At 38.8% G+C, this 12,388-nt stretch overlaps 1 protein-coding gene across 3 annotated transcripts in view; it reads left to right on the top strand.

The window, feature by feature from the left end:
* The window catches only part of bckdhb (branched chain keto acid dehydrogenase E1 subunit beta), a 284,897-nt gene that overhangs the window by 61,204 nt on the left and 211,305 nt on the right, over window positions 1-12,388 (top strand). For all 3 annotated transcript variants that reach the window (XM_043686955.1, XM_043686954.1, XM_043686956.1), the window contains 2 exons: window positions 1,106-1,239; window positions 4,334-4,489. In XM_043686955.1, the coding sequence (XP_043542890.1) occupies window positions 1,106-1,239; window positions 4,334-4,489 (290 nt within the window). The remainder of the gene's footprint in view (window positions 1-1,105; window positions 1,240-4,333; window positions 4,490-12,388) is intronic.

Genomic DNA, 12,388 nt, shown 5'->3' with positions numbered 1-12,388 from the left:
CAGATAAATGCGAGGTGCTGCATTTTGGGAAAGCAAATCTTAGCAGGACCTATACACTTAATGGCAAAGTCCTAGGGAGTGTTGCTGAACAAAGAGACCTTGGAGGGCAAGTTCATAGCTCCTTGAAAGTGGATTCAGAGGTAAATAGGATAGTGAAGGCGACATTTTGTATGCTTTCTTTTATTGGTCAGAGTATTGTGACTTGATGAAGGGCTTTTGCCCGAAACGTCGATTTCGCTGCTCCTTGGATGCTGCCTGAACTGCTGTGCTCTTCCAGCACCACTAATCCAGAATCTGGTTTCCAGCATCTGCAGTCATTGTTTTTACCTTATTGTGTACAGGAGTTGGGAGGACATGTTGCGGCTGTACAAGTCATTGGTTAGGCCACTGTTGGAATATTGCGTGCAATTCTGGTCTCCTTCCTACCAGAAAGTTGTTATGAAATTTGAAAGGGTTCAGAAAAGATTTACAAGGATGTTGCCAGGGTTGGAGGATTTGAGCTACGGGGAGAGGCTGAACAGGCTGGGGCTTTTTTTGCCTGTAGCGTCGGAGGCAGAGGGGTGACCTTATAGAGGTTTACAAAATCATGAGTGGCATGGATAAGATAAGTAGACGAAGTCTTTTCCCTGGGGTCGGAGAGTCCAGGAATAGAGGGCATCGTTTTAGGGTGAGAGGGGAAAGATATGATAGAGACCTAAGGGGTAACTTTTTCACGCAGAGGGTGGTATGTGATTGGAATGAGCTGCGAGAGGATGTGGTGGAGGCTGATACAACTGCATTTGAATGGGTATATGAATAGGAAGGGTTTGGAGGGATATTTTGTATGCCAGTTGCTGGCAGGTGGGACTAGATTGGGTTTAGATATCTGGTTGGCATGGACGAGTTGACCGAAGGGTCTGTTTCCTTGCAATACATTTCTATGACTCTAAGCTAACAAAATCTGTTTGAAAATGTTTTCTGAATGGGTTCACATTAAATCTTTAAGATTATATAGATTTTTAAAAACTTCAATTATATTATCACAGTTGTTTTTAATTGAGCTTCTGACATTTTTAGTGTTTCTTTACAGTTTTTTGTTGTAGTCACAAAATGTTCTTTATCTTAGGAAAAGAGCGTGTGTTCAATACACCTCTCTGTGAGCAAGGCATTGTGGGATTTGGAATTGGTATAGCAGTTACAGGAGCCACAGCCATTGCAGAAATACAATTTGCAGACTATATCTTTCCAGCTTTTGACCAGGTATGTTATTCCTATCAAAAAGAATGACTGAATTCCTGTAGATTTACTGATTTTCTTTATGTTCCAACAAACTACCAAGACTATAATGATGTTAATCATATTACTTTTTAAACTATGCCAGATAGACATTACCTCAATATTTAATGCAATTTCTGTCAATTCTGATGATTTTCCAGCATGCTTTCTCTCAAAGCCGTGGACGTGGTGAGAGGGGATACTGAGATGCAAATTCTGAGACCAGGTGGCACTTGGTTATGTTCTGCCGTAATTCTGGCGTCAATTATATTGCATAAACATTTTCTTTCTTTATCCAGTCATTTCTTCCCATTTATGCTTTTTGTACTGTTATTCCTGCATTTGTTTTTGATAGTCTTGAACTACACATATTTGATTTGGAAACAAGCATTCAAGATTTGGTGCCATTTTTGCTTTGTCATGAGACACATGATACGTTGATGATTGAGTTTTTGCTTAATCACAGGATCATTCTCTATCAGTTAATCTACTACATAACATAAGAAAATACCTTACCATGGAAAGCTTTGTGAACCATAGTTTCAAATTTACCATTTCCTCTTGGGTTTGGTACCCTTACCTCAAATATTCATAAACTAATTTCAAGATGTTGTTTTCTGAAAGAAACCCAGGAGAAAGTAAGGACAGCGGATGCTGGAGCTCAGAGTCGAGAGTGTAGTGCTGGTAAAGCACAGCAGGTCAGGCAACATCTGAAGAGCAGGAGAATCGATGTTTTGGGCATAAGCTGCTCCTCGGATGCTGCCTGACCTGTCGTGCTTTTCTAGCACTACATTCTTGATTCTGAAAGAAACCCAGCAATACTTGCGCTTCTTTAATTTTTTTTGCCAGTCTATTCCTTTTACATATGCTGTTTTACAGATCAGAATGGTGGCTCAGTGGTTAGCACTGTTGCCTCACAGCACCAGGGTCCCAGGTTCGATTTCATCCTCGGGCGACTGTCTGTGTGGAGTTTGCACATTCGGTGTCTGCGTGGGTTTCCTCCGGGTGCTCCCTTTTTCTCCCACAGTCCAAAGATGTGCAGATCAGGTGAATTGGCCATGCTAAATTGCCCATTGTGTTAGGTACATCAGTCAGAGGGAAATGGGATTTTGTGGGTTACTCTTTGAAGGGTCGATGTGGACTTGTTTCCACACTTTAGGTATTCTAATCATTGTACTCTAATCAGGAGCATATATGTGCAGAAGTTTGCTGTTGGTACATTTTTGTTAACTTGGAAAAAGTTTTTGTGATTTATTTAAAAGGTAACCTAAATTAAGTTTTCTTTGAATTTTACCTTTGCATTTATTACTTCTCTTGTAGGGAATCGAGCTGAAGTCTATCTGCCATGGGAAAATACTGCATATCTAGGAGATCTGAAGCAAGTGCTGATGGCGTCTGTGGAGAGAGAGAAAAACAAATTTCAAGGCCATTGACACTTAATTGAACTGAAGGAGACCTGAGGGTGATCGTTTTAATGCTGTTGTCAAAGGGGAGGAGGAGCGAGTTGAGCATGCCCAGAGCAAAAGACAGAGAAAGTAATAGTATCATCGGAGAGATGTAGACATTGAACCTAACTCTAATTCTAGATGCAAAATCTTTGTTCATAGTAGGTACAAATAGTAGAAAATAGATCAGCTGTGGTGAGAATCAGCTGTGGTAAGCCATCAAGACATTGGGAGAACTATGTGTGGCATTCAATTGAGAATAGTACTCATACTCTGAAGTTGTTAAACTTGATTTTGAGTCCCAGAGATTGTAAAATGCCTGAGCACAAAATGAGGCGCTGTTGTACCAGCTTCCTTTTGGCTTCGTTGGAGAATTTTAGCCGGCTCAGTTAGCATGAGAGCCAGATGGTGCATTTAAATGATAAATAATTGAAAGGGTGAGATTGTTCTTCAGGCAGATTGGAGGTGTTTTAGAATGTGATCACCCATTCTGTGTTTATACTTGCCAATGAAGAGTAGAGTGCATTATGTGCAGTAAGTACAGCAGACACGTTTCAAACAAGTTCAAGTAAACTGCTGCTTTATTGGGAGAGGTTTTTGGATTATGAGAAGGGAAGATGTAATAGAGCAAGTGTTACACCTTCTGCCATTACTTGGGAATATTTCACATAGGGTTGAGAAAGCGCAAGGAATGGACCAGGATGTAATGGAGGGAGTGGTGCCTGAGGAATGCTGACAATGGACTAGAAGGGAAGATATGATTCTAAAATAGTGGACTGAGAGTAGTGTGGATCTTGCAGCTGCTCCCGAGATTCAGGCTTATTTCAAGATTTACTTCTAGACTTATTACAGTTATTATGTTTTAGTTGTATAAGATTTTTACTTTGATTCAGTTTTAGTTCTTTAAAAAAATATTTGGATAGGTACATGAATAAGAAATGTTTGGAAGGATATGGGCCAAGCACAGGTGGGACTAGTTTAGTTTGAGATTATGTTTGGCATGGACTGGTTGGATCGAAGGATTTGTTTCTGTGCTGTATGACTTTGTAACTATGACTTTATATATTTGGAATTTGTGAAATAACAGTGGATGACCCTTTGACTGAGGAGACTGGTGGAATGGAAAGTGATGATAGGGGAAGCTTAACATTCTGAGAGGGAGGAAAAGGGGTGAGGGCAGATGTGTGGAAAGTGAGTTGGGGATGGCTTAGGGCCCTCTCAGTAAATGATGGGGGTAAATCCTCAGTTGAGGAATAAGGAAAATGTTGGAGGCACCCCAGTGGAAGGTGCTGCATTCCATCCCCCTTTATCGACAGCATAAAAGCCATAGTTTTCCAGTTCTTTTCAGTTACAAAGAAGATTCATTAGACTTGAAACATTAACTTTTTTTTTCCCTCTCCACAGATGTTGACAGATCTACTGATTTTGTTCACTTGTTATGTGCCTTGTATTTTAACATAAACTGAACGATTTGTGAATCGCTTGAATATTAAGTATTGAATCTTTCGGCCGTTTTACAATAGGATGGCTTCTATTTCCCTGTTGCATGTGTACAGATAAAATACATTCCAGAGAAGATTACCTAAGGCATTGAAATAAAACTGTAGTTTCACTGTTTTCTGATTTCTTTTCAGATTGTTAATGAAGCTGCTAAGTATCGATATCGCTCTGGCAACTTATTTGACTGTGGAAGTTTAACAATTCGTGCACCTTGGGGCTGTGTTGGTCATGGATCGCTCTATCATTCGCAGAGTCCTGAGGCTTTCTTTTCCCATATTCCTGGAGTTAAGGTGAGTGTCCATGGCCAGCTTAATTTTTAGTTTTGTAAATTAACTAGTTAAAATTCATTTGATCAGCTTCCATGTATTGATACAGACCCATAGCAAAAGTTATGGGCAGTTTTAGAAAATCATTGAGAAATCAAAGTCAATGGAGGAGGAACGGTGAATATCTACTGTCCAGTTGAAGGTTCAGTTCAAGTTACGATCCAAAAGTAAGTACAGTATGATTTTCTTCGCTCCTGTATAGGCAACCCTAGACTTTGGGTGGGTTTGATATTTGTATTTTGAGATCTCCATGTAGTTCCAGGATATTGATCTAGCCATGTTGCAGAAATGGCAATTTTTTTCCAAGTCAGGACGGTGCACAGGACTTAGAGAAAAAAGTGCAGATAATGGTGTTCCATGCACCTGCTGTACTGTCCATTAGTGGATAAGCCATAATGAGTAAAAAAAAGTTAATTTTCTTCCTACTACCTTAGGTTGTCGTATTCATAATTGTAAGGATATATAGGTGTCCTGTTTTGGTTTTAGTAATGGTCCTACACAATCTAATAACACTTGACTGAATGGTCCTTCAACAACTAGTCTAACTATGGAAGATACTGGTTTAATTAATGTTGAGATTCTCAAGCAACCTAGAAAACATGTTTAACATGTTTTCCAAATTGTACTACATCCTTAGAAAGTTTTGACCAGGCAAAATGCCTATTTATCAATACTTTCTGTTTTCCTAAATGTGCTGCCACAGGAATTTCATGCGTTACTTGCAATATCTTCTTATAACATGGGTGCCTCCATATCCTTTAAAATATAATTGCACTCTGGGAATCCTTCAGCCTTTGTTCAATGTGAGTTGACTGTGGTAACTTGTTTAATGCAGGATCTGCTTTCTGAGCTTTCATCAGTGAAGACATGCCAAATACCTCCTTTGAGTTATCCTCATCCTTGAAGAAAAGTTTTGGCTAGTTTCACATCTGCTTGTGGTATTACTTTAACCTCAGATTATGGGGCATGTTTAGCCATTGCTCTGGTCACCACACATAATGGAATAATATTGGGGCTTGTTCAGATAATTATTTATCATCGATATCTTCAAAGGCATTTTTATTCTTTTGATGGACAATTTGCCAAAGAACATCAGAGGAAGTCACCTTTCTGTTACTAAAGACATCTAATATCTACACACAGGACAGACCGAGAGAGAGAGAGAGAGATTTTTGGTGCTTTCTCTTTGTAGGTTGGATGTTGCTGAGCACTGGTAGAACAGACACTCTTGTACTCAGGATTCAGTCAAAATGTTGTTGCCAAGCATTTGTGCCTTCGTTCATAACCCGTTAGATTTGTTCTATCTACTTTTGCATTCACTGTTCCAGGAAAGGCAACACTGCATACAACTTTCAATATTCTACAACAAGCATGATTTTAAAACTGTAGCCATCTCTTTACACAGACCTATATTGGTTTAAAGCAATAGCTTCCTTTCTTTATTGCACAATCTAAAAGTGGGGGATAGAAAAAGTTGCGATCTTTACACCTACTTTTGTAACCACAGCTTTTGTGTTTCTGGTCCTGTTCCGTTATTGGTCAACAAAGATGCCTAGAAAGTTGATGGTGGAGCAAACATTCATGGTAATCCTGCTGAGTAATGATGAAAGCTTGTGAAACTTTTGTTGAGATGGCCATTACCTGGCACATTTGTGGCGTGAATATTACTTGCTGTTTATCAGTCAAAATCTGATGAGCCTGGACTGGTTAGCTACTTGAGATGTGAATGGAACAGAACATTGTGTAGTCATCAGTGAATATGCCAACTTCAGATTTTTTTTGATGGAAGGATGGTTATTGATACAGTAACATTGATGAAGCAACTGAAGATGGTTGTATCTAGTACATTGCCCTTGGGGAGCAGCTGCAATGATTTCCTGGGGCTCAGATGATCAACAACAATAAACTTTTGAGCTAGATATGACAAGAGCCTGTTGATGACTTTTCTAGTTTTAGGGCAAACCCTTAATGTCATATTAGATACTATGCTGCCTTAATTTTAGAGGCAGTGACTCTCTTCTCACCTGTCTATGTTCAAACCAAGACTCTAATGAGGTCTGGGGCCAACTGAACTTGATGATAAGGTTAATGATGAGTAAATACTGTTTGATAGCATAGATGCTATCACCCATGAATTACTTTGCTGAAGTTGCTATTATTTTTCAAACCAAGTTCCAAAGTTTCTACCTTTCTTGAGTACATGAAAAAACCATTTAATATTCTTTGATGTGCTTAATTACTGGCCTCATAAGCCTTTCACTTACTTCTATCTTCACTAAATTTGGCAGTTTGCCATACTGTATTTGTTGGAAAATGTCTGTCTCTTTTGCGTTTGGACTGGTTAGAAATTCCCGCAGAATTTCTTACTGATCATGGGTGCATACACAAGTCATGAAAATACCAAGATGCAATTAAGGGGTAGGAATTAGTCCAGAAAATTGGTGCATGCTCATTTTTCACCAACCTAGTGTGATGGAATGTTTAATACTGATGATTAACATTAGTAAAATCTCTAAATCCTTTCTAAAACAGATTTTTCTTCTGTGAATCTTAAATAGAAATGCCTAATTGATTTGTGTCTCAGATGTTTGAAATGCTGTAGATTGTGTAGTCACCCACTTCTGTGGAAGTTAAAAGTGAAGACCATATATATTTGAGTAATAGTTACTTTTTTGACTATTTTTAAAGGTTAAATTTATGGGATTGACTATTACATGTATATTACTTTTGAGTGGCTAAACTTTGTGCCCATCAAAATTCGTGCCATCATTAGCAGAAGCCCAATTGTTCTCTAAATGAGTAAAGAAAAAAACCACAATGAATTACAGTCATTCTGAAAGCCCGGAGCAAAACACAACAGCTGGCAGAGTGGAAGACCCATATCAGAGCAGGATGACCGGCAGATTGGAAACCTGGACCGGAGTACACTGACCGGCACACTGACTCATAAATGTTGATCCGTTATCTGTGAAGAACCAGGATCAAGTTTTACATGCAAAATGTGGAAAATTCCAGATTTTTGGCTAAAAATAGGGGGTTGACTTGTACATGAGATCGACTTTTACTTGAGTATATATGGTCGCTCTTAGCACAAATTGCAATGTAAAAAGTATAGGCTCAGAAAGCATGCTTGATTATGTTATGATGCCTGCTTGAAGGTAGTACTGGACACATTACGTTCCAGACTGAAATCATATTTTGTTTTGTTTTTAAGGAGGTGGTCTCTAACTGTTGCTAATACTGCAGATTTGGTTTTAACAATAAAAGAAAATTATTATGAAAAATGAAGAAAAATTATAAATTTTAAGTATAACACACAAAGATTTGGAAACACACAGCAAAAAAATACTCTCATTAATCCAAAAGCAACCTTTTGCAGTACAGGTTGTTCTGTTATAACATATGTTTTGTTAATATCAATTCGCTGTAATGCAGTTGATGAATTGAGGACACTGTTTCTAAAGAGCAAACTTTTAAGACATGTGTTGGCTGTAATGAGATTATATCGCCAGCACTTTAAACGCTTTTCTAAAGTGCGATTTTTCTGTAATGTGGGGTTGCGCAAGAACACAACCATTGCATTATAGAAGAACTACCTGTACTCACATCAGAGATAATTTCTTTCTTTCTTTCTTTCTTTCTTTATCCCTTTTGTCGGGCTTAATTTAACTGTGACTTTGACTCCCAGTTCTGAGAATCTGATATCCTCTTGCTTGATTTGTCAAATAAGTAGATATCTTTATAAATATCTTTAGATGTAAAATATCAGTATAAACTTGCTGAGGTTGAAGTAACTCCTCCTAGCCTGGAACTTTACTGCATTCCTTAATCTAAGGTATCCTATTATTAACAAATCTAAACTGTCTCTCTTCTTCAAGAGATATCCCTATCTTATTCTTTCATCAAGATCAATTGCTTCACACATACAAAAGTACCTTGCAGAATTGCCCAAACTGAAACCAAAGAAAACCTTTTTTTTCAAGTTACAGACTTCCTTTAAGCTCAAAAAATTCCATCTGAAAGCTTAATGCACAATACTGTTTACTTTATTCTCTCATAGCCTCTTCCAATGTAAGTAAATTCTCCTTAGTCTCTAAAATGTCTGAGTGTTTTTTTAAATAAATCACCATGATTACAGAAGTACTTAAAAATTAATCATTAAAATCTTTCAAACACACAGAAAATTCAACTTAAAAAATCTAAACTCAAAAATAAATAATAAAGGGGCAAAAAACCCACACCTTACAATGCAGTTCTTACAAGTAGTACAAAGAATATTGCCTTGCTTATGTATTGTTATTATCCACATTTAATAATAAAGACTAAGAGTTAAAGCTAAAACGTGAAAGTTCATGTAAGCATTTATAATCTACATAACCACGTTACTTTTTGTGCAGTGACTTTAACTACAAAATATCTGCTAGTGATCTCCAGAGTTTGAACAGAAACCTATGTAATTTTCATTAGATCACTGATTGAAGTTTAGTTTGAACTTTCTTAGATAGCAATGGAATGCATTTTCTTTGAACTTCAGACTTCTGCTGTAATCTCTGAGGGCAAAAGGAACCAAGGTGTAAAATTAATTATATGTTGGAATATATTGACATGTAGGGAGTAAAATGGAACCAAAACTTGCCTGACTGAGGAAGTGAAGCTAACTTGTAAAACTTGAGTAAAAGTTGAATGTATCTGCATTATTACCGAGAATGAACATGTAGAAATGACATCTAGCATTGTGTGGTCTGAAAAGCAAATTATGGTAAATATAGAACTGAACAAATGCTAAAATCTAAAGACAATTCCAAGTCTACTGTCTGCTGATTCAGATGTGTCATGATTGTAACTTCTTCATGAGGTAAGTGTTACAAACAAGAACTGCGTACTGGTTGTAAGATTTTTTAACATGATTCTCCACATGATGCATATAGTAATACAGACTAAAGACTTTTTGTTGCTTTTCATGTTTAGGTTTGTCTCCCTGCTGTTTTGTGTATTTTCCTTGCGTTTTGGGAAATGGTGAGATGTAGCAAGAAAAGGGACCATGTTTAGCTTTGGGCTGCATTTAGACTAGGTTTGTGGATCACATATTGCCATTCAGATTATTTTCACTCCCCTAATTACTTGTGTTTGCCTCTGTTCTATCACCTTCCCCAAATATTCTATTTCAAATTCCTGACCAAAAGGTTACCTTTGTATAAAATGCAAAACTAGTATAGTTGAGTTTTGAAAACTTGAATAGCTAGTAGCAACTGAATTGAATTAGATATAAGTTTGCATTAGGCTGAGGCAACTGGCTTTAGCTATTGGCACCCCATCATGCACGGCACTAAAGTACACCTTTTCGTCTTGCCATGCTTGGAACAGGTCAGTATCACAAATATACCTGCAATTGCTTACCAGACTGCGAAATCTTGGATGAAAACCGAATATTCGGAAATATTCAGCAGATCTTGCAGCCTCTGTGAAGTGTCAGCATCTTGTATTTTTAATTTTAAATTTCCAGCGTCTGCAATATTTTGCTGATATGTCTTGGAGCTCAGTCTTTCTACCCAATCTGCAACCACTTATAACCCTCTGACCATCAGCATGTTTTAAAAAATTGCCTACGCCAGCAGAAGCTATAAATGCAGTAGTTCTTTTATAAGAAAGACATGATGCTTGCCTGGAGTAATGGGCAATATTTATTGTTCAAGCAAAAATACTAAAACAAATAATCAAGTCATTAATCTTATTCCTGCTTATAGTGTAGGACCTCCAGCACAAGGTGGTGATAGTGAGGGAGGGCACCAAGCAAAGGAGCTCAAGCAGTCAAGTGGATTCTCTCTGGAGGGAAGGATGTCTGCCAGAAAGTGTCCATAATTTCCCTTGATGTATGTAAAGACCTGATGCCAATGGAATAAAGAATCTGTGCTTCATGACTTTTGGGCCGTCCATATGTTAAAATCTCTTGTTACATTTCTGGCATAGTTGGCAGACTCCACAGATAAGGCATCAAGTCTTGGGGAGCAAGGCTGAAAGAGGGCAATGTCCATGAGGGAGGCTGAAGCTGGTACAGTTATGATTTGAGGCTTTTAGACCAAACATAGACAGAGACACCACATATGCATTTGCTTGAAACTACAGCGGAAAAAAGAGGTGCTTCTGATCTTGCCAGTGAGTAGGAAGCTGAGCAGCTTCAGGGGAAGAACAGAAGCTCTTGATTGAAGACCATATTGAGAATACACAGTTGGTTATGTGTGTGAGCAGGTGTCATTCATGATCAGCATTCCCACTAAACTTTGTTTTCTTCTGCATGAACGTCCGAAGTCTGTACAAGACAATTTTCTAATTCAGTATGTGGATGTACCTACTAGAGAAGGTGCAAAACTTGACCTACTCTTGGGAAATAAGGCAGGGCAGGTGACTGAGGTGTCAGTGGGGGAGCACTTTGGGGCCAGCGACCATAATTCTATTCGTTTTAAAACAGTGATGGAAAAGGATAGACCTAAAAGGATAAAAGTTGAAGTTCTAAATTAGAGAAAGGCCAATTTTGATGGTATTAGGCAAGAACTTTCAAAAGCTGATTGGAGGCAGATGTTCGCAGGTAAAGGGATGGCTGGAAAATGGGAAGCCTTCAGAAATGAGATAACAAGAATCCAGAGAAAGTATATTCCTGTCAGGGTGAAAGGGAAGGCTGGTAGGTATAGGGAATGCTGGATGCTGGGTTTGGTTAAGAAAAAGAAGGAAGCATATGTAAGGTATAGACAGGATAGATCGAGTTAACCCTTAGAAGAGTACACAGGAAGTAGGAGTATACCGAAGAGGGAAATCAGGAGGGCAAAAAGGGGATATGAGATAGCTTTGGCATATTGAATTAAGGAGAATCTAAAGGGTTTTTACAAATATATTAAGGACAAAAGGATATCTAGGGAGAGATTAGGGCCCCTCAAAGATCAGCAAGGCGGCCTTTGTGTGGAGCCACAGAAAATGTGGGAGATACTAAATGAATATTTTGCATCAGTATTTACTGTGGAAAAGGATTTGGAAGATATCGACTGTAGGGAAATAGATGGTGACATCTTGCAAAATGTCCAGATTACAGAGGAGGAAGTGCTGGATGTCTTGAAACGGTTAAAGGTGGATAAATCCCAGGACCTGATCAGGTGTACCCGAGAACTATGTGAGAAGCTAGAGAAGTGATTGCTGGGCCTCTTGCTTAGATATTTGTATCATCGATAGTCACAGGTGAGTTGCCGGAAGACTGGAGGTTTGCAAACGTGGTGCCACAGTTTAAGAAGGGCGGTAAGGACAAGCCAGGGAATTGTAGACTGGTGAGCCTGACCTCAGTGGTGGGCACGTTGTTGGAGGGAATCCTGAGGGACAGGATGTACATGTATTTAGAAAGGCAAGGACTGATTAGGGATAAGCTGAAAAATGTGTTGCAGGAATTCCTGAAGAAGGGCTTATGTCCGAAACGTCAATTCTCCTGCTCCTTGGATGCTGCCTCACCTCCTGTGCTTTTCCAGCAACACATTTTTCAGCTCTGATCTCCAGCATCTGCAGTCCTCACTTTCTCCTAACCGATTGGGGATAGTCAACATGGCTTTGTGCGTGGGAAATCATGTCTCACAAATTTGATTGAACTTTTTGAACAGAGCAATAGATGTGATCTATATGGACTTCAGTAAGGCGGTTGACAAGGTTCCCCATGGGAAACTGATTAGCAAGGTTAGATCTCATGGAATACAGGGAGAACTAGCCATTTGGATACAGAACTGGCTCAAAGGTAGAAGACAGAGGGTGGTGGTGGAGAGTTGTTTTTCAGACTGGAGGCCTGTGACCAGTGGAGTGCCATAAGGATCAGTGCTGGGCCCTCTACTTTTT

Source organism: Chiloscyllium plagiosum, chromosome 3 (assembly GCF_004010195.1).
Source record: "Chiloscyllium plagiosum isolate BGI_BamShark_2017 chromosome 3, ASM401019v2, whole genome shotgun sequence".
Taxonomy (NCBI): domain Eukaryota; kingdom Metazoa; phylum Chordata; class Chondrichthyes; order Orectolobiformes; family Hemiscylliidae; genus Chiloscyllium; species Chiloscyllium plagiosum.
The sequence above is the reverse complement of the archived record's forward strand: the minus strand, read 5'-3'. Positions and strand labels throughout refer to the sequence as shown.